Source organism: Copidosoma floridanum, unplaced genomic scaffold (assembly GCF_036245765.1).
Source record: "Copidosoma floridanum isolate Cflo_tuat_1 unplaced genomic scaffold, Cflo_Japanese_pri ptg000014l, whole genome shotgun sequence".
Lineage (NCBI taxonomy): Eukaryota > Metazoa > Arthropoda > Insecta > Hymenoptera > Encyrtidae > Copidosoma > Copidosoma floridanum.
Genome location: NW_028321891.1, coordinates 6,812,657 through 6,835,990, shown reverse-complemented (window position 1 = coordinate 6,835,990; position 23,334 = coordinate 6,812,657). Strand labels below are relative to the sequence as shown.

Below are 23,334 nucleotides of genomic sequence, written 5' to 3'. Positions count from 1 at the left end.
ATGCGTTGAACCGCGGGAGCCACCATGTAGAAATCGGCAGAGATCGGCGTACGATCGGCAAGAAAAAATGTCATTGCAAAAGCATGTACACGCGAAATTTAAAGATCCTCTCTGGAAAAGAAACCAAATAAATCTCGTACACACCGATGCGCGCACCCTCTCGGATCTCAATTATAAATCGGCCTTCGGGTTTCCACGCGCGCAGCGGATGAAATGGTGAAAATAATAACAACGCACGACGCACCGAGTAATGATAATGGTGATCCCGTCCTGGTGCGCAATACCCGCGGGATTTACGAGGATATCCTTTCGGCACAAACGCACCCGAGTCCTCCATCACCCCCCCCCCGTCGCATTGTATACACGCTACGATAAATGTTAAGAAGCGTAAAATAAGCCCTGCGTTGTTGGCGCGCTCATCCCATCACCGGCCAAACAATAAACGAAGCCATGAGTGTACGCAATACTTGTAAATTCTGAGCTTTCAAGTATCATTCGACTGCAAATCGCGTGAGAGACGAGGGGAGTCGCGTTGAATGATAATGGATGCCTGCAAGCCCTTTTAATGTATACAAGCGCGTGTTTATGCCTAAATTAAATTTTTTTATTTTTATTTTTTTCGAGAAAGATAAAACGCTGAATTTTACGATTCGCTTGTATACGCTTGGACCTCGAGTGCTCCCCCGCTTGTAAAATATAATGTGAAAAACAGGCCCGTATCACCCCCCGTCATTCGTTACAACTTCCTTATTATACACGATATAAAAAAAATGTACATATATAGCCTCGGGGGATCGAGGAGGAATTAAAGTTCCGATCGGTTTCTCACCACCACGTGGGGAAAAAGAACGAGGGAGGAAAAAAAAAAAAAAAAAAGAAAAACGAAAGAAAGAAAAGGCCAGCAGCTAAAATGAGTCGACGACGACACGGGACGACCGGTCCCCTCGAGCGCACTACATGGTATACGGCAGAACCGTCTCCTCCAAGAGTCAACGCCCACGCAGTATGTTATGTACCCTATATATACACCGAAGCTAGAGTGACTAGCGTGGGGGTGAACGAGCCCACAGCAGCAAGGAACGACAACGACGAGAAGATGATGACCTCAAGTAAAGGCCGGTCCCTCTCTCCCTTAACTCCCTGCATCCTTGTGCACATAAAAAACATACACTCACCCATAAATATACGTATACACGAGGTGGTGGTCAAGAGAAGCGGGATTGGGTGCAAACGCGAAATTCTCTCTCTCTCTCTCTCTCGGTGCATCGGCCCGCTCGTTTTGCATTCCTCGCGCGCGCGCGCCGAGATTTCCTCGATTCGCATCTTTGTATTGTTTTTTTCTTCTTCTTCTTCTTTTTCCCTCTCTCTCTCTCTCCCTATATCTCCCGATCTTCGCTCGCGCGCGTATTTATTCGCCTTTTTGCGCGCAAGGGGCGACCCTGCCAATAAAGGCGACGGGGGTATATGACGAATGGTTGGTTTTGTACGGGCTAATGACTCTATCGGATGGCCCACGGGGGGAGAGGGACGCGTGAAAAAACCGCGGATTTATCGCGCTGCTCGGCGATAATAAATAATCCTCGCGGGGTACTTATTTCAATAAAACGAAACTCAACGCCGAGATGGCATATCGTGCGAGGACTGCGTGGGGATATGATTTACGCACGCGCTCTGGGTGCGAGTTTTACATGTACGACTATCTGTCATTCCTATGCGTATATAGGCTGCAGGGAAGAGCTAGGCGCATCTCGAGAGCGGAATCTTAGATCTTATAAGTATAGGCTGGTACGAAGAAATTGAGAAATTTGAGCTTATACGCGCCGGTTCTACATCAATGTGAAGTTTAGAAAAGATTAGGGGGATGGAGTGCTGGAAGGGAATACTTACTCGCGATTTGGTCGATTTTTAGAGTATGCCCATTTATCGCGAGCTAAGATAGCGATTCACTATAGGTGACTTTGGAAACAGCAGCGCGTGAGCGTGAGAGTATAATATATAAGTACATTGTATACCGTGCTTGTACGAGCTTTTTCATCGCTTTGGATGCTCAGGTGTAGGTACTAATCTTTGTCGATGCGCAAGTTAGTGATTAAGTTTGCAAGTAAACTTTTGCACTTGGAATTCACTGAATCTTTTATACGATTTCTCTCAATTTCGTAGCAAACATTTGTTGTGTTTATTTGTAGTTTATAAAAGATTCGAGATAAATAAATAAATAAATGGTTAGCATTTTTTTTTTGCGTAAAATGTTTGAAACAAGTGGCTAAATTACATCACAGTGGAGTTTTTTTTTCTTTTTCTGATAATTACGAGTTTGGGGTTTGATGCTTTTTACAAAAACTCATGGGCCATAAAAAATGTATACTTTGTGCACGAAAAAGCTCGTTTGAATGTAAACAGTGAGAAAAAAAGAGTTGGAGCGCGTAATATGTGCAGTCTAATTTGGCAGGCCCCTGGAATACAGGACAGTCATCCTTGCGACCCTCGTCTTTTTTTCTTCCGTAAAAAAGGATGAAGAAGGAAAAAAAAAAGTCGAAAGACGCAACGAGCTCGGCATAACTTAGAAAAAACCGGGGGAGGTAAAGAGCAGCGGAGGACGAGCGTGCGGTCGTTGTACTCTCCGATACGCGCCCGCGAACGCAATAAAATGGGGAGAAACTCTCGGTAAAGTATATATACGCAGCTGTAAGTAAACCGATCGGGGACCAGAGGTGGTAATTGGGCCTTAAATTCGAGGCAGATCGCACGTGCAATTAAAATTCAGCTTTAGCTCAGGGTGCTCCGACATGCACTCTGTATCCAAACACAAATTTTCTCGTGTATATATAGGTGCCATCAAATGTCCCCCCCCGTAAATATAGGCACTTTTTTTCTCTCTCATGATAACGCGAATGAAGGAATGATAGGTACGTGCCTCCGTATCCTCCTCGGGAGGGTTCGAAAAGGAAAAAACGTTTTTTTTCCATCGATGAAACAAAAAAAGAAAAATGATCGGAGGGCGCAAATAAAGGCGGTGGCCGGCTAGTGGGCGGCCAGGTAGGTATATATAACACTGGACGTCCTTGCTGCTACCTTACCTCTCTCTCTCTCTTGGGGGCTGCTTGAATTTCATACATAAGTATAGGCGACAGCACACGCGAGCTCCTATACGTATGGGCTTCCTTTCACTTTCCACCGCTGCTCGCCTGAATTACACGCTTTTGTACAATATATATATACGTATACAGGTACATTGTGTGTCCATACATGTGTACGAGAGTCCAGGAACCCCGGATATATATTATATCGTGCTATCTATCTCGCGTGCTGCGGGTATACGCGCCCGTTCCACGAGTGCATGGCGTGTGGCTCCGCCCGCGAACAAAAGGCCGACTTTGCCGGACTTTACTTTGTGCACACGGCTTTTCTCTCTCTCCGGAGAGAGTTGCGTTTCTTTTTTGGCGCGCCTATACATTGTATACAAGGGAGCCGTGTCCGGCTGCTGCCGACTCGTTGCAAGAATATATATTATATGGGCCACTCGGTTGGGAAATTGCATCGGGGCGCGTGAAATCATGGCCATTCCAGCGGAAAATTATCGGGAAAACCCGCGAAAAACATAACGAATAAACCTCGACACTCGATTATTTACAAGCCGATGAGCCAATAAGCCCAAGAGCTGGTATATTACGTCATAAAAAAGCTCGATCTTCTCCCTCGGATCATCCGATTTTAAATCGTCATGCGCTCCAAAGTCCCAAAATTCCCAATCAATTTACGTGGTGTACTTATATATGTACATAAAGTTGAAACGGCGCCGTTACTCTCGGCCTCGCGGAGTCTTTCACTTTTTATCGAGCCTCCCCCTCCGAGACCTCGTAGACCCTAGGTACCGCATATCTCGCATCGTTAGCGTGCCTTACTCGGCGCCTATACATACATACATTATATTCGTTCATTTGTATTTTTTTTTTCCTCCCCAGTGCTCTTGAGAACGAAATGATATTTTTTCTCGGGGGTGTATACATATAGGCATACGGGTAAGGTCGCCGTGTGCGTATATATTTTTAGTAAGCATTATACGCAGGCGTGATAAAATAATCCCGGAGCTTTTCAAGAGATAAAAAAAAAAAAAAAAAAAGTAGGAAGGAGAAGGATGTCGAGCTGTCAGGACGGGGTAATTGATACGGGGAGGCGTGCTGCTGAGAGAAAGGGCGGGGGGGAGCCGCGCGTGTGACGCCGGTGCTAATGGCCAAGGCCGTTTCAATGGCGTGTTGCCGTTCGCTCTCCCTTTTTATTTTCCTCTCTCTCTCTCTTCTTCCTCCTCTTTTTACTCCTCTTGGACCCGCGATCCAGAGGTAAACCTTTAATCCGAAAGCTCCTTTTTTCGCGTTGGCGCTGCGGGGTAATGACGAGAAATAAGGAAATCTTAAAAATCCTCCTTATGGTGACTCGCTGACGCAAGTTTTTTTTTTTTTTTTTTTTTTTTTGCACGTATACACATATGTATATATGCACGCACGGTCTCACGGAGGTATTTCGAGTCCGCCGTAAAATTATATCAGCCAACAAAAAAGAGGGAACGCAGTTGCAAAACCAATCGAGCCCGTGTAACAGCGAGCCGAAAGGAAATTTGAAAATTTACGATACTTTTGTATATATAATTTTAAACCTTTGTCCACGTAATACATATATATGTATATATGTATAGCTCAGTCCGCGAATTACCCAACAACATTTAATTTAAACACAACAAAGTTACGCTCCGGATTTAAGTTGTTTCCTACATTATTATCATGTACGAATTGTACAATGGCCCGCTTAAACTCCACGTAATGCTGCATACAGTCTTTTTTTTCGACCGTTTCTCGGCAATTATCCACACACGTGTACGGCCCGAGTTTAATTTACAAAATAAGCCGACAAACCTGTACACGTACAAATGGGTACATATATATATATGTGCACACACACTTAAAAGCCATACGCATACGACGTACACTTATCCGGGTTGAACTTTAATTTCCATGCATAGTGGTTGGGCAGAAAATTCCCGGGTGATTATTGCCTCTCTTTCGAAGGCTAGGCTTGGTTAATCTTTTTTTTTTTTTTTTTTTTTTTTTTTTTTTCTCAACTGTCTCACCGATGAGACTGAAAATCACCTTACTTTAACGTAGAAGTTACACGTACGTATTCAGTTGGGTTTCCCATGCGGGTGAGTTGCTTTTCACATTATTCGCTTCGTTAAATCTCATCGGCGTCTTGAGAAGAGCGCAATACCCCCCCCCCTTTAAGTGAGCGTGTGTTGTTACACTTTTAATTCAATTTCCCAACTGCAGCTGTACTTACATGTATATTCCTCAACGCGAACGGGAAACCTCGGAAATGGGTCATTCATATATTATCTTCGTGCCGATAAATACGTTTTCACCGATCATGTGCACGTATATCATATAATATGTACTTAGTAATTAATAGTGTAGCATCTTCAAGAGATGCAAATACTAAACGTAATACATTCATAAACACGCAACCAACACCTCGACCAACACCATACATATACCTACTTACTTGCCAGGCGTTAAAATCCACGTGTGTGCATATATACGTGCAACCCACATCCCTTGCACAAGCTCGTATATATAGTTGTGAATATATATTATGTGCATATAAAAAGAGCAAAGAATAAACGTCATGTTGTAGAGAGAAACGGCCAAAACCTTTCTCTGATGATGCTACTTACGCGCACGCAAGTATACTCAAGTTACTATATATTATTATGCTTATGCGCTTTTCCGTGTTTTTTCTCCTTTTTTCTTTTTATACTCTTGCGTATCTTTATTACGTGAACGAGGTTTGTAGGTAAAGGCTCTCCTTTTTTTTTTTTTTTTTTTTGTTTTGCTGTATCGTATACCGCAACGATTGATTGATCAATCAGTTTAGCGTCTAAGTTTTGGGGAAGGAAATCGTTCATAGGTACGCCGAAAGTTCAGCGTCGACGTCTTATATAGTTTCAAAAAATCGTATCGATTGAATTTACGCAACTAATGGCGCAAGGGCCATTACAGTCGAACTAATAACCCTCGATTATCCACCGAATCACGGGAACATGTATAATTAAAACGCCCGTCAAAAAGCTTCCTCGTTTCGTTAGTTACGTAAAAATTGTTACAAGATGAAATTTCCGAAATTTTCAAGCACGCGAAAATCCATCCTAACGCAAAAAACGCGGGTAACATTGAAAGACCATTCATCATACTCTCTGTAGCTGTGGTTTTCCACTACCGCGTCTTGCGCCACGAGAAGTACATGAGTATTTGTTAAAATAAGCCACGAAACTTTTTTTTCTCCCCCCCCCCTCCGTACACAACAAAGATCGATCGTATACTTTCGCCATACGTATATACACCCAAATACAGCACAAAAATGAATTTAATAAGGATACGAGGTGTGGATTAAATTTTTTTTTTTCACGCGCCACTGTATACCCCACATTAACTCCTTCCGTTGGCAGCGCAAAGCCACTTAACCAAAAGCGAATGAGTGTAGCCAAAAATCCATCAATAACGATAATAGTATCCTTTTCTCTTTTATTCGTTCCAGCTGTTGATTAGCAAACATGTCGAAAGGCCACCTACAGCAGCAAAACGGCTCCGTGCCCGGGGGCGGTCCGGACGATTTTTCGGACGACGAGAGCACGCCGCTCACGCATGACTATGGCGGCAGGTACGAGGCAACAAATAAAACAACATCCTGCCATTTGCAAAGAAATAATAAATAAATAAAAAAAAGAGCTAAAATATCCTTCGTTTGCTCTCCAGCCGGGGCACAGTCGTGGAGACAAAGGGCTGGGACGTGTTCCGGGATCCACCCCCGAAGATCGATTCCGGCTCCATGGCGAACCAGCGCTGCCTCGACATCACCGTCCAGATAACGAAAGCCTTCGTCTACCTTCTAGTCTTCGGTATCGTGCTTGGGAGCGGTGTCATCGCCAAAGGGACGCTCTTACTCATGACCTCGCAACTCAAGGCCGATCGCACGATCGTCTACTGCAACAGGCAGTTGGGTAAGCCCCCACATTCCCCCACCCCACCCCCCCTCTCTCTTATACGTGTGTATATCTGGCGACTTTTTTTTAATACGTAGACATCTATAACTCACTGTCACTTTCCACTTTTATACATGTGCATATAAATATATTATACTCTCGCGCGCTGGTTCGGGGGGGAAGGCGGAACTCTTGATTCTTTTTTTCCACCTTTATACGTGGCTCTTTGTTTGCGCCAATAATAAAATTATCAATCACCGAATCGCACACCGTTTAACGTATCGATAAAATGTATAAGTAGAGGCTTCCATGAGTCGTAACGAAGAGGAAGCGATCGTTAACGATTGACATGGAATCGGCAGTCACACCGCAATGGAAAAGTACGGTAATCGGTGTAAAATTACATACATTATCAGCAAAGTTATTTATTTACTTTTTCTATTTCAAGTAGTAAATATTATACATTTTGTTCGATCAGAATGAAAGTAGCCTTACTACCGATTCTTCATCTTTTGTCCGAAAATATCATTGAAAAAAAAAAAAATTGAACCAGGCCGGGATCGTCAGTTCGTGGTGAGCCTACCCGAGGAGGAGCGCATCGCTTGGATCTGGTGCATAATCGGCGCTTACCTCGTCCCGGAAATCGGCATGCTCTTCCGTAGCGTGCGCATGTGCATCTTCAAGTCGTGGAAGAAGCCCCTCTCCTCGCACTTCCTCCTCGTCTTCTTCATGGAGACCTTCCACGTGGTCGGGCTGGCGATGCTCTTCTTCGCGGTTCTCCCGGAAGTCGACGTCGTCAAGGGCGCCATGCTGACCAACTGCGTGTGCTTCGTGCCCGGCCTGCTCGGACTCCTCTCGCGCAACAAGAGCAAAGACGAGTCGAGGCGCTTCGTCCTGGTCCTCGTCGACCTGGCCGCCCTCGCCGCCCAAGCTACCGCTTTCGTCGTCTGGCCGCTACTCGACGGCGGCAAGTCACCCTCCCTGTGGCTCATACCGCCCGCCCTGATCCTCGTCTCGTGTCGCTGGTGGGAGAACTACGTGTCCGCCCAGAGCCCCATCGGCATCGTGAGGACCCTCGGACGCGTCAAACGCGACCTCATACAGACGCGCTACTTCACCTACATGTTCATCTCGGCCTGGAAGATGGTGGCCTTCTTAATCAGCACCTGCATCATCCTGCACTTCAAGGGCCAAAACTTTGGCCATCTCTTCTCGATGTTCGGCTCGGCCTTCGGCGAGCACAAAATCACCGTCCAAGCGGTCCGGCAGACGGTGGGTGGCGTCCTACCCGACTTCCTCGAGATCCTACCTAACGGGGACAACGAGATCGTCAACGCGGAACTCCACACGCCCGGCCAGGCCCTACTCATCCTCATAGTCTGTTCCTACCTCATGTACATATTCGGCAAGTTTGCCTGCAAGATCATGATACAGGGCTTCAGCTACGCGTTTCCGGTCAACCTGACGACCCCCGTGTCGATATCCCTGCTGATAGCCGCCTGCGGGCTTAGGAACGGCGACCCCTGCTTCTTCCACGGCAAGATGCCCGACTACCTGTTCTTCGAGTCGCCGACCCTCTACTTCCTCAACGACTTCATGTCCAAGCAATACGGCTGGCTCTGGCTCCTCTGGCTTTTGTCCCAGACCTGGTTCACCCTCCACATATGGACGCCCAAGTGCGAGAGACTCGCCGCCACGGAGAAGCTCTTTGTCATCCCGATGTACGACGGACTGCTGGTCGACCAATCGATGAGCCTCAACAGGAAAAGAGACGACCAGCCAGAGGTCAAGGTCGAGGTAAGCTGTATGAGCAACGGGTGGGTGGTTTGAATGGCATTGTGTAAAAACTCGTTTTGATTATGGCAGGACTTGGCGGAGATCGAGAAGGAGAAGGGCGACGGTGACTACGAGACCATTTACGAGCAGACGGACGGGACGAGCACGCCACCCTCGGCGGTCAAGAGCAGCGACCACGTGACGCGCATTTACGCCTGCGCTACCATGTGGCACGAGAACAAAGAGGAGATGATGGAGTTCCTCAAGAGTATCCTGAGACTCGACGAGGACCAGTGCGCGAGGCGCGTCGCCCAGAAATACCTCAAGGTCGTCGACCCCGACTACTACGAGTTTGAGAGTAAGTTGATTTTCGCATTATCGTGATCATCGAAGTTTCGCTCTAAAAAATGGATACACATGTGTTTTGTAGCACATATATTCTTCGACGACGCGTACGAGTTGTGCGACCACGACGAGAACGAGTCCCAGGTGAATCGTTTTGTGAAGCTGCTGGTCGGCACGCTGGACGAGGCCGCCTCGGACGTCCATCAGACGCGAATGCACGTGCGGGCCGCCAAAAAGTACCAGACCCCGTACGGGGGACGGCTCATTTGGACACTGCCCGGCAAGACGAAGATGATCGCCCATCTGAAGGACAAGAGCAAGATCCGGCACAGAAAGCGCTGGAGTCAGGTGAACACCTCGTACAATAATGATACAACACGATCGGTTGGACGGCTGGTTTTAATTGCCTTTTGACAAACGCCAACAGGTGATGTACATGTACTACCTCCTGGGGCACCGGCTGATGGAGCAGCAGATAAGCGTCGATCGGAAGGAGGTCATAGCCGAAAACACCTTTCTGCTGACCCTCGACGGGGACATAGACTTCCAGCCGTCGGCGGTGATGCTGCTCGTCGATCTTATGAAGAAGAACAAGAACTTGGGGGCCGCTTGCGGACGTATCCACCCGGTTGGCTCGGGTCCCATGGTCTGGTACCAGATGTTCGAGTACGCGATCGGCCATTGGCTGCAGAAGGCTACCGAGCACATGATCGGCTGTGTACTCTGTAGTCCTGGGTGCTTCTCGCTCTTCAGGGGCAAGGCTCTCATGGACGACAACGTCATGAAGAAGTACACCACGAGGTCGGAGGAGGCTCGCCACTACGTGCAGTACGACCAGGGCGAGGACCGATGGCTCTGCACCCTGCTCCTGCAGAGGGGATATCGGGTACGTGTCGTTTTGGAATTCTCCTTTCTTCTTCCTCTTTACATTGGGATGGTTTGCATTAATGTGGTCGGAATCACGCAGGTCGAGTACTCGGCTGCCAGCGACGCCTACACCCACGCCCCGGAGGGATTCAACGAGTTTTACAATCAGCGCCGACGATGGGTACCCTCGACCATCGCCAACATCATGGATCTTCTCATGGACGCCAAGCGGACGATCAAGATCAACGACAACATATCGCTGCCCTACATCTGGTACCAAATATTGCTCATGGGTACGTTTGCCTCGTGCTTTTGTGAAAAACGCTGTGGTCCATTGGAATATACGGTTGTTTTCTTCTTGTTACACACAGGTGGTACGATACTCGGTCCCGGTACGATATTTCTCATGTTGGTGGGAGCCTTCGTGGCCGTCTTTAGGATCGACAACTGGACGAGCTTCTACTACAACATAATCCCCATACTGTTGTTCATGTTCATCTGTTTCACGTGCAAATCGGAAATACAGGTTTGTAAAACGAAAAACCATCGAATCAGTGCTCCAACCAAGTTGTACATGTATATGTGTGTATACATCAGTTACTGTGCGCGCAAATCCTGTCAACGGCCTACGCGATGATAATGATGGCCGTGATAGTGGGCACGGCGCTCCAATTGGGCGAGGACGGCGTAGGCTCACCATCCGCGATATTCCTCATATGTATGTCGAGCTCCTTCGTCATAGCCGCCTGCCTGCACCCGCAGGAATTCATGTGCATCGTGCCGGCCATCATCTACCTCCTCTCCATCCCGTCCATGTACCTCCTCCTCATCCTCTACTCGATCATCAACCTGAACGTCGTATCCTGGGGCACCCGCGAGGTTCAAGTCAAAAAGACCAAAAAGGTAGGGGATTTCATGTACATACCTTTGTTCGCAAGCACCCTGTTGACAAAAAAAAACTTTTGTTTCTGCCCTCAAAGGAACTGGAGCAAGAGAAGAAGGAGGCCGAGGAGGCGAAGCGGAAGGCCAAGCAAAAGTCGCTGCTCGGGTTTTTACAGAACGACGTGGGCAACAACGACGACGACCAAGGCAGCATCGAGATCTCCCTGGCCGGGCTGTTCAGGTGTATGCTGTGCACCCACGGCAAGCCGTCCGACGAGAAGCAGCAGCTCGTCGCGATAGCCGAGTCGCTCGAGATACTCGGCAAGCGGCTCGAAACCATCGAGAAGTGCGCTGTTGTTTTATCATCACTATCTTCATCTCATGAGTTTTGTTTTAACGAGTTCAACAACCAACAGAGCGGTAGACCCGCACGGGCACATGTCGGGCGGTAGGAGGCGCGCCTCGTCCGTGGGCTCGCGCTCAGCCGATCACCTGGGCGCCATCGGGGAGGACCCGGCGGAGGAGGACGGCCGCGACAGCGAGACCGAGAGCACCGCCAGCCAGAACTCGGACGCCGAGAGGAACGCTGGCTTCCCCTCGAGGCCCTACTGGCTCGACGACGAGGGCCTCAAGAAGGGCGAGGTCGGCGTGCTGTCGATGCAAGAGGAGCAGTTCTGGAAGGATCTGCTGGACAAGTATCTTTATCCGATTGACGAGGACAAGGCCGAGAAGGTAGACTCTTGCGTTTCCCCCCCGGGGCGGCCGTGTGCGAGGATTCCATACTTTTGTTTGTTGTTTCGAGCCATACTTTTCATTTTACTTTTTATTTCTACGTTGGCTTTAAAGATTGAAAAATCGAGCCCGCACACGGTTTGTCCTGGTTTTTATTATTTATTTAATATATGCAAGCCTCGCTCCTCCCTGACCTTATTCGTCATTTCCCATTGAAAGTCGTCAAGTGGAATAATTCACGTGCCACGAATCCCTGCTCGTTTTGCTTGAGTCCATTTTTCATTTAATTTCTTTTGTTTTCCAACTTGATTTCACATTTCGAAGAAAACCATTGCATCGAGTTAATTTTTTCTTTCTTTATTATGTTATGTCATTGCTGTTTTTTCAAAAAAAAAAAATCATTCCTGCTTGAAAAATAAACAAATTTATATATTTGAAACAATCAAAGCTAATCTGAAACAAAAAATTTCGCTCCTGACACCCCCGTGTTTCGTGCCACCTTCACGAAAACGAAAACGAAAAAAAAAAAAAAAAAAAACGAAAAAAACGAAAACGAAAAAACCGCACACTCGCACCCAAAGGCGCGAATAGCCAAAGATTTGAAGGACCTGCGCGACCAGAGCGTCTTTGGTTTCTTTATGCTGAACGCCCTCTTCGTCCTGATTGTGTTTCTCCTCCAATTAAACAAAGACCAGTTGCACGTGAGGTGGCCCTTCGGTATCAAGACGAACATCACCTATGACGAGGCGTCCCAAGAGGTAAACAAGCGCTCCGCATCGCGACCCAATGCTCCTCTCGGCGACAAATTGCCGATCTATCGGATCAAAAATCCTTCATTAAAATAATAAAATTCATATACATGTACGGTAACCGCACCGTTCACTCGCAAGCACGCGTATACCGCGAAAAAAGATCGGCAAGAAAAAATCGGCTGAGCACGGGGTCGCGTGCGGGGCTTACTATAGCATAACTAATGGAAAAAATGTGTGTTTTTGTTTTTCTCTCTTGCTCTCTCTCTCTCTCTCTCTCTCTCTCTCTTTCTCTCTCTATCCTCGCATCCTTTTTCTCTCCCTCGACTTTCTTCGAACTTGCTGACGCGCACACACCCAGGCAAGGATCGCCGGGGACCTGATCGAGCTGCGCAATAAGAGCGTCTTCGCCTTTTTAATGTTCAATGCCTTGTTCGTTCTCGTCGTATTCTTAATGCAGCTGAACAAAGACCAACTACACGTCGTCTGGCCGCTTGGCGTCAAAACCAACATCACGTACATTGAGGAGACATCGGAGGTACCTTATACCACAGACCGGCCGGCTTTCACTCGGCCCTTCGCATACATACATATACATGTAGACATCGCAGCGAACGTGAAAATCATGCCAAACAACCATATATATATATATGCTATTTAGCACACACGAATACAAATATACGTATACATAATAACATCGGGTGATGATGACGAGTGACTAACTTATAGTGGGTGCCTCGTTTCTGTTTTTTTTTTTTTTTTTTTTTTTTTAATTCCTTCTCCTCTTTATGTTATAAAGATCGACGAGGCACTTTGCTATACATACAGAATTCTGTTGCACTCTCTTGTTCTTTCGAGTCACGTCTGGTGTTCTAACGATTGTTCATAACAATAGGAGGTTACCAACAGGGTTGAATATATAATCTTAATCAATGGTATACGTACATTTAACAAAGTTGCTTCCGTCTGGAAGACAAAAATGATTATTCAACCGATAGGTTACGTACCTCTGTGGTTGCGGGTGCCGCATTGTACCAGAGACCGGCACTTTTTCTCAAACTTCTTCATAATGTTCACGCACAACCTATCACTATACTTTATACTTTCTATTCTATACATATATTATATGTTATATTTAGAATAATAATAATAATTAGTTATAATTAATTTAGTCTATAATAATAATAAGCATTTCTTTAGCAGCACATACAAAATACTCCCAACCACACACACACACACTAATAGGGGTTTTTCTGGATGAAGTGGATGCCCCCTCCCCACTGTCTTGTGTGTCTGTGTCTAACTGTCGCTTAGACCCCTATATATATATATATATATTTTATAAGACATAATGATGATTAATAATCTTTATTTTTCTCCTCTACTGACGGAAAAAGCACTAGAATAACAGAGAAAATCTCACTTCTGTGTATCTGTGTCTATATACATACGTCTCGATTAGTCTGACAATCGATACTACTACTACTACTACTACTACTGTTATGTGTATACATGTACAAAAATTATAAATTTTATCTCTATCACTAACTTACACCCATGTGGTGGGTTCTAATTTACAGGTGTGTCTTCGTTTGTAAATACTATATATAATATACATACATATGTGTACATGTTTAACACAGCACTAGATATTATTATGATCCATACACTTGGAATGTGCGAGCTTTTTTAAAACGTCATACACGTGATGAACAATTTTTACACGTTTGCACCTCGTACTTGGTTACTGCAAAAAAAACATGGTTAAAACGTTAAAAAAGCTCGCAAATTATAACTGTATGCTTTAAAAATAAACCGTACGATCCGATCGCAATTTCGACAACTCGAAACCATTCAAACCGAAGCAACGTAAATAAATAAATCTCGTACGAGCGAAACATCGAAATTCCGATCGAACGTCGTATAATTTAGCGCATTAGATCTCAACACCCGGGAAGGGTGAAAAAAAAAAAAAAAAAAAAAAAAAATAGATGATGTGTCACAGTAAAGCGCGTCTCGTTGCAGGTGCAAATAACAAAAGAATACCTGCAGCTCGAGCCGATCGGTCTCGTCTTCGTGTTCTTCTTCTCGCTCATCTTGCTCATACAATTCACCGGTATGCTGCTCCATCGCTTCGGAACACTGGCCCACATACTGGCCAGTACCGCGCTCGACTGGTACTGTTGTAAAAAGGTACATTTCCACCCCTTCGATGTCCCTCCATACCGGGTGTATATATATTTCGCGGTGAAAAGTAAAAAAAAAAAACAACCCAATTTCCTCAGTCCAAGGACCTTTCGGAGGACGCCCTGCTGTCCAAGCACGCGGTCGACATAGTGAGGGACCTCCAGAGGCTGGACGGCATGGAGGGTGACTACGACGAGGGCAGCGGCAGCGGACCCGGGCGCCGCAAGACCATCCGCAACCTCGAGAAGAGCCGTCGCAAGACCCAAGCCATCAACACCCTGGACGTCGCCTTCCGCCAGCGGTTCTTCAGCCTCGCCGAGGGACAGGGCATGGGTGCGTTAATTATACACACACCATACATCACACGCGCGTATAAGCTTATCGCACGTTTATAACGATGTTCATTTGGGGGGGGTGTCGGTTGTACAGGTCTGCCGCGCAACATGTCGACGCGGCGCTCGACGAAGGCGTTCAAGGCGTTCGAGGGGAGGCGCAACAGCATCATGGCGGCCCAGCGCCGCAAGTCCCAGATGCAGACCCTCGGGGCTAACAACGTCTACGGGGTCGCCGGCAACGCGCTGGGCATACAGCCCCGGCCGACGCGCAGCAGCCAGATAAGCGTCAAGGACGTCTTCGAGAACCACGGGGCTCACGCGAACCCCGGCTTCGAGGCGGACGATAGTCCTAGGAACAGCCTGAGGCTGCAGCCCATGGCGTCTTCTGGGGCTGTTACTTCAGCCGCTGGGCAGCTCGGCGGCTCGTGGCGGGGATCCAACTCCAACTTGTAAATTTACGGGCACTTTTTTTTTTTTTTTGTTTTGTTCTGTCCCGGTGTAGATAAGCGATGCGCGCGAGTGAGTGAGAATTTGACTCGTGGTTTGTTGATGTACTCGTTTAATACATTATATTATATACTCATTCGATGCCGGTGTTCGATGACGTGTTGTTGTTGGCTTATTTTGTCAATCGAACTGGTGCACATTACCGTTACGATTATTGTCGAATTTGTTTGTGCTTGTGTACTTTTTTGGATGCAGCACGAGGGATTTTAAAAGATTTATGAGAATCGATTGTAAATACATTTTTTTTTTTTTATCCAAGATGTAATTTAGTTGGTAGAGAGCAAGAGTCTCGAGTCCGAACGAAATTTTGGATTTCAGGGCTGAAAACTGTAGGTATGGTTTTACGACAATGTATATAATATATGTAGAAGAACATTTTATGATTGTTGTCGTGACTTTGTACTGAAATCGAATCAAATAATAATATGATTACCAGACAAAGTGATATTTTTTAATTAAATCTTGTAAATTAGGAAAATCGTAGTAGGTATGCAATTTTCACCAAGTTTGAATATTGTTCTGAAACTGAAACATGACATTTGTTTTGTATGTATGTACCGATTGGTGAGAAAGTTGCACATTTGCAACGTTAGTATACGGAAACGTGCGATGTAATAAAATAAACTGAATACAAATATTATAATGAAAATTCTTTTTGTAAGACAATAAGAGTGTATAAAAGATGATGCCGTTGAGAAGGTGAGAATATTTAATTTTTTTTTTTTTTTTTTTATGGAAACTCACTGAGAAGTAGATGTAGTGTGAAAATACAATTTTAAATAATTTTTCGAATGCGCTTTTTCGGGAGTGTAAAAAGTAAAACGAATTGCTTTTGTATTGAAATTTTTTACTTGTTTAAGACCATAAAACATAATGTAAAATTGTTTTTACCCAATAAAATTAAATATATTGTAAAATTTTTATAGATTTAATTATCATTCGACACTTCTCCTGATACCGCCTAACTTCAGAGCTGATGTGTTTACTTTATTAATGTTATTATTTATTCTTTAAAGCGCAGATAGTAAAAATCATGTATTCATGTAAGTGGACACAATAAATTATATTTTATTGGCGTGAAGATGTTGATAAACCATACGTTTATTTCACTTTATCATGTTACATCTGCACAAATGACGTTACTAAAATTAAAATACTTAGGCCGATTCGTACAATTAATTTATAATTTGTAAGTACATGCACAACATTGGCTTAACTAATTTTTTTAAATAACCAATGAAAAATTTTAAATAATAACAGTACAGCAAAAACTGGATTAAATCATATTTCGTTCTTAAACTATTAAACTGATTTAAAAAGCTTTGCATGATTTTATAAATTATTATGCGTTTACATACTTTTAGTAAATATCACAGTTATATTAGTCGGGAAGTATGACTTTTATACGTTAACTGAAGAGATATATTTGTTACATTCAATTAAGTATAACGTAAGATTTCTAAAAAATTCGTGTTTGTACGTTTTTGCAGTGATAGATATACACCATAAATCTTTTAAAAGGGATTTTTCTTACATCCAGATATACATGTAGTTTTTATTTAACAGAATTCAATATTTCCATTGAAAATATAAACTTAATTAAAATAAATATTAATAAAACTAGTGAATTTAACTACGTGGTGAGCAAACATAATATCGCTAAGATCTATATATTTGAGATTTTTGTAAACTATCGAATATTAAATATTTTATACAAAAATAGGTCATTACTTTGTGGAAAAAAAAAACTAAATTATAGAATATCTTATGCAATTATGTCTTTAAGCAACACTTTCTGTGGAACTTATATATAATTAGAGTATTGATAAATTCTGAAGGTGTTGCGGGTTACCAAAAATAATGAAAATAGATAAGGGGACGTAATAAGTTTAGAACAATTGTAAAAACATTACTAGGTCATTAAGAGTATATTTGTTGCGTACCTCGTGGGGAAGAGGATAAACTTATATCATTTATCGGTGTATACTGTTTGATGGGGAAAATTTTGAAGACAGTAAATTCTAGGAAGTTATAAAATTATCTTTATCGGACTTTGATTCATAAAAAGTTTAGTTTTATCTACCAATACACCTTTATTTTTAGTTCGAGCAGCTTGGGATTTTTTGATAAAGTACTTGAACGCGGTTTGATGAATGATGAATAGAAATTTCGAAACATCAGATTTTTCGACTAAGAAAAACAACACGAATTACGAAGTGGACTCGAAAAATATGTTTTCTAAAAAATTCTTGAAAATATTATTTCACAGCTAAAATTTTTTTTTAAACTAAATTTTGGATCGGAAAATAAAATACATGTTCATTAATCATATATAATATAAATAATTGCGTTTTTAAATAAAGTTCTCTCAATTTCAACATAAAAATTACATTTTTTTGCTTCTTCATCAAATAAAACTGGTGCCTACTTTTTAAATTTAAACCGCCCAAACTGTTTCCTTACTATTAATAAGGATTTTTTAGCTAATGTTTTTGTTTCTTGGAACTTCATCCGAACTTTCGTGGCTAGAATTGATGGTACTATTATGTTTTTAGATGGTTTACAGTAAATCCGTAAAAATTGGAAGATTATCGAACTTTTTTAGGTGCCTTTTGTTTCTAACTTTTATACATGTTCTCAATAGTTTCTTATACGATTCTTGCCATACATTTTTTTCCTTTTATATATGTACTGTTAATATATGCTTTTATTGATTTATCAGTAAGTCTCTTTGGTCTGTAGTAAGTTTATCTAGCAGTTAATTACACATTTAAAAAAAACAATCTAATGTATGTTATGTAAAAAATTTGATTGTATATAATTTGTAATATTTTTTTCAAAGCAGCCAAGAATTTCAAGCAGCAGACTTTGCAAGCATATCATTAATTATACAAAGAGAAAAGTATATTGGAGTAGATACAATTTCAGCAAGTCGTATTCAAACTTAAGAAGTATCTGGTTTAAAATAAGTTCAAATACCAGGGTTGTAAATAGCTAATTACCTTTTCAATACGGTAAACTAGCTTTAACAACAGGTTTTAAGTGTAATTAGTGTAAAATGTAGTACTTGATTTGAAGTAAAAAACAATAGTTATGCAATCACAATTTTTGTAACTCTGTTATTAAGTACAATAATATCTCTAAGTCACATTTTAAGTGGCAGTGTAGAATTGATTTTTAACTAACTGTATTATTTCCTATATTTTCGACAACACAGTGAACAAACATTCCAAAACTTTACAATTAATACACTTAATGCTTATTGTGTTGGCAATCCAAAATACTCTTCTCTCTGCTAGATCACTATGGTCATTAAGTTTTCACACACACACATACACTTAGATCCGCAGCATATATATTTGCATATAGAGATAAGTTTTTAAAGACTTTAATGAGGGAGTTTTTCTCTCAAATTTTCTTTAACTTCAATAAAAATTTCACCTATATTTTCGAGGACATACTTACATCCTAGTCATCTATCTCAATTGTAGCTTATTCTAAATAGTTGTCTCAAACATCCTTAATAGCTGCTAGAGCAAATAGCTGAGTAAACCCAAAACTATATTGCGATAAATCAACATAAGGTACCTCGTATTTGTCGCAGAAATCCTCAGAAACATACCTTGCAACAGCAAACGAAATCGCCAAACTTAGACCAGTGTAATTTTCGTACCAAAGGCAGATCAGTGCAACGGCAAAGGACTGCAGTCCTACGATGACGTTGGTAAAGAGCTCCAGTTTCGAGCGATCTCTAATTCTCGTTGAAGAGCTCAGTTCAATTGTAGTTGGTGCTAGGCCTAAAGCTAGGATGAAGAAGCGTAATTCCTCGCACGTTTGATATTTGGAGAGAACCTCCGTGGTGAAAAAGGCTACTGGGACGATCTCGATAATACTCGTCAGAAATTCGTAAAAGTTGCGCAAACGTTTTGTCGTATTGGAATTACCTGAAAATTCATGAAATGATATTGAACTTACTGTCTTAAGGATGATTAATTTTCAGTTGGAATTGAGTATGTAATGTTACCATATCTTATGACTCCCAAAATAGAATGAATAAACATCAGTTGAAAAGCTCGAATGGCCCACATTTGATTTGTCACCTTCAGAGAAAACGAATCCTTGAAAAATGACATACAGAGGACAGTAACCGCTAGTTTTATCATGTGTGCAATGACTGTGCCTATATTAGCCATTATCACTGATTATGGAAGATCTTAGCTTCAATTATGAATTGAGTTTACAAAATAAGTTTCTTAAAGAAAGATAGTCATCAGTAGATGTAAGTGAAGCAGCTGAAATCAGCTTGTGTAATTTCCGTGTATGTCCTCACAGAAAAAATAATCTATCAAGTGAGGTGCTTTATCAATGAAGCTGAAATTGAAAAAAAAGTCATTACTATAAACAGTGTTTAAATGGTTAGTTAATTACATAATTAGATACTTGGAGTCAAGATAAGCTGTTAAATCATAAAGATGATCACTATCAATGAATCATGTTGATAAATCTTTACTGATATTTCATGAAGGCAAGTTAACTGTGTTTTAGTGATAAGAATGCGTAATACTTATCAGCAAACACACCACATTTATGCACATGTTGTAGTTACATTGATGGTTATCAAAAAACACAGATATATCCGATAAACATTTATCAGCTGCACTCTGAAAGAGTTTTGAGTTCAGAGCACTTAACGAAAACAATTATGTAATGCTATTTAACTCTTCAAATAAACACAATTGGTATGTTTTGGAAACCCATTAAACTTGTTTTCATTCTTTTAAGAATTTTTTTTCTTCTTTCAAGTAGAAGCGTAGCAGGAACTGATGGAGGAGATGATGTCATTAGCACTGTAGTAGATTTTACCTGGATTTTTGTGTGTCTCCAATAATGTTAAAGGCTTGAAAACGTTTGGTGTAGTTTTTGGATGACATGCGTGATGTATGTAACTGAGACAGCTTGCTCAGCTTAAAAAATTATTACTATAATTCTGACATATACGCCTATTCATTACTATTTAAAACCATATACATCATCGTGAAATAAACTCTAAATTTATCGCACTGAATAATACATATAGATAACTATTGATCAGATTGAAGAGCAGATAGAGCAAGGGTTAGGGCTTTGGATAATAGCTAATTAATAAGTAAATAAGTAGATACAATGATAAATATAGGGCTGATTGCAATTGTTGAAATCCTTATTGACCGAATTAGTGTACAGTCAGCGCCATCTAGCGAGGCTGACCAAAAAAATTAAAAATTAAAATTTTTTTTTTTGAAATACCATATTTTTTTCCCGAAATTTACTAATATAGTGACATTTACTAGGATAGTGACTTTTGACCATCAAAATTAATCGGATGAATTTCATGCCTGCTGGCAGCATTTGCGCAATACAGCCATATTATATTTTATCATTCTGGTAGAGATGAGAGCACGGTGTAAGATATTATTATTATATAATTACTACACATAACTATATAATAATCACAACTAAGTAGTGCCATATAATCGATTTTATTAAACCATATAAGTACAATTTACTTTAGTACTTTTGGAGGTCGATTTTCGGGTAAAAGACAATCTTGTTCACTTGCCGCAAATAGCACAAACAATGTCAAATTTTTATATTCTATCCATAAAATTAGTTGCGGCTGGTTTATAAGTGATTAAATGGCTCTAGGGCTAAACTGCCTAAAGCTCTCCTTCAGAATTTCAGAAGCAATTTTTGGCCAAAAAAATCTTGACCGCTAGATGGCGCTGATCCAAATGATTATTACTACTTATAGTAAAGCCATTTAATCAATTATAAACCAGCCGCAACTAATTTGATAAATACAAAATGAAAAGTTAATATTGTTAATGCTGTTTGCGGCAAGTTTGTAATGTATCTTTTACACGAAAATTGACTGCCTATATATTCATACTTCCGGGTAATAAATAAATTGTAAACTTGCCGCCAACAGTGCAAACTACGTTAAATTTTTTATTTTGTATTTATAAAATTAGTTGCGGCTGGTTTATAATTGATTAAATAGCTCTACTATAAGTATAGTTCAGTAGCAATAATCATTTGAATCAGCGCCATCTAGCGGTCGTGATTTTTTTTGCCAAAAATTGCTTCTGAAATTCTGAAGGAGAGCTTTAGGCAGTTCAGCCCTAGAGCCATTTAATCAATTATAAACCAGCCGCAACTTTTGAAATAGATACAAAATGAATAATTAACGATGTTTGTGCTATTTGCGGCAAGTTTGCAGTGTATGTTTTACACGATTATTGACTTCCTATATATTTATACTTTCGGGTAAAAGATAAATTATAAACTTGCCGCCAACAGTGCAAACATCGTTAACTTTTTATTTTGTATTTATAAATAAAGTTGCGGCTGGTTTATGAGTGATTAAATGGCTCTAGGGCTAAACTCCCTAAAGCTCTCCTTCAGAATTTCAGAAGCAATTTTTTGCCAAAAAAATCTTGACCGCTAGATGGCGCTGATCCAAATGATTATTACTACTTATAGTAGAGCCATTTAATTAATTATAAACCAGCCGCAACTAACTTTATAAATACAAAATAAAAAGTTTATATTGTATGTGCCGTTTGCGGCAAGTTTGCAATGTATCTTTTACACGATTATTGACTTCCTATATAATTATACTTTCGGGTAAAAGATAAATTATAAACTTGCCGCCAACAGTGCAAACATCGTTAACTTTTTATTTTGTATTTATAAATAAAGTTGCGGCTGGTTTATAATTAATTAAATGGCTCTACTATAAGTATAGTTCAGTAGCAATAGTCATTTGAATCAGCGCCATCTAGCGGCCGTGATTTTTTTGGCCAAAAATTGCTTCTGAAATTCTGAAGGAGAACTTTAGGCAGTTTAGCCCTAGAGCTATTTAATCACTTATAAACCAGCCGCAACATTTGAAATGGATACAAAATAAATAATCAACATCTTTTGTGCTGTTTGCGGCAAGTTTACAATTTATCTATTACCCGAAAGTATAAATATATAGGAGGTCGATATTCGTGTAAAACATACACTGCAAACTTGCCGCAAACAGCACAAAAAATGTTGATTATTTATTTTGTATCCATTTCAAATGTTGCGGCTGGTTTATAAGTGATTAAATAGCTCTAGGGCTAAACTGCCTAAAGTTCTCCTTCAGAATTTTAGAAGCAATTTTTGGCCAAAAAAATCACGACCGCTAGATGGCGCTGATTCAAATGACTATTGCTACTGAACTATACTTATAGTAGAGCCATTTAATTAATTATAAACCAGCCGCAACTTTATTTATAAATACAAAATAAAAAGTTAACGATGTTTGCACTGTTGGCGGCAAGTTTATAATTTATCTTTTACCCGAAAGTATAAATATATAGGAAGTCAATAATCGTGTAAAAGATACATTGCAAACTTGCCGCAAACGGCACATGCAATATTAACTTTTTATTTTGTATTTATAAAATTAGTTGCGGCTGGTTTATAATTGATTAAATGGCTCTACTATACGTAGTAATAATCATTTGGATCAGCGCCATCTAGCGGTCGTGATTTTTTTGGCCAAAAATTGCTTCTGAAATTCTGAAGGAGAGCTCTAGGCAGTTTAGCCCTAGAGCCATTTAATTACTTATAAACCAGCCGCAACTCTTGAAACAGATACAAAATAAATAATTAACGATGTTTGTGCTGTTTGCGGCAAGTTTACAATATATCTTTTACCCGAAGATCTACCTCCAAATTTTTATATATTCTACTTAAATGGTTTAATAAAATCGACCATATGCACTACTTACTACTTAATTAGTAGTGATTACTATAATTACTATAACTAACGCTTATGCGTTTTTATGCAGATGTCGTGAGTGTCGTGACCGGGATTCCGTACACATAAATATGTATATACTGTCGTTGGCTC

General features: G+C 41.4%; 2 protein-coding genes across 2 annotated transcripts; one reads left to right on the top strand and one right to left on the bottom strand.

Moving 5' to 3' along the window:
• Positions 1-6,598: 6,598 nt before the first annotated feature.
• kkv (hyaluronan synthase-like protein kkv) lies at positions 6,599-15,353 on the top strand. The gene is made up of 15 exons (XM_089592116.1): positions 6,599-6,705; positions 6,801-7,045; positions 7,581-8,824; positions 8,894-9,161; positions 9,234-9,496; positions 9,576-10,034; positions 10,116-10,308; positions 10,387-10,541; positions 10,613-10,918; positions 10,996-11,243; positions 11,314-11,629; positions 12,211-12,387; positions 14,404-14,571; positions 14,664-14,892; positions 14,995-15,353. The coding sequence occupies exons 1-15, from the start codon at positions 6,599-6,601 to the stop codon at positions 15,351-15,353; spliced, it is 4,737 nt and encodes a 1,578-aa protein (XP_089448242.1).
• Positions 15,354-16,493: 1,140 nt separating this feature from the next.
• LOC106638107 (uncharacterized) lies at positions 16,494-20,422 on the bottom strand. Its single transcript, XM_089591912.1, has 3 exons — positions 20,271-20,422; positions 19,432-19,778; positions 16,494-19,351 (listed from the first exon to the last, which is right to left on the bottom strand). The coding sequence occupies exons 2-3, from the start codon at positions 19,598-19,600 to the stop codon at positions 18,918-18,920; spliced, it is 603 nt and encodes a 200-aa protein (XP_089448038.1). The 5' UTR covers positions 19,601-19,778; positions 20,271-20,422; the 3' UTR covers positions 16,494-18,917.
• Between the last annotated feature and the right edge of the window lie 2,912 nt (positions 20,423-23,334).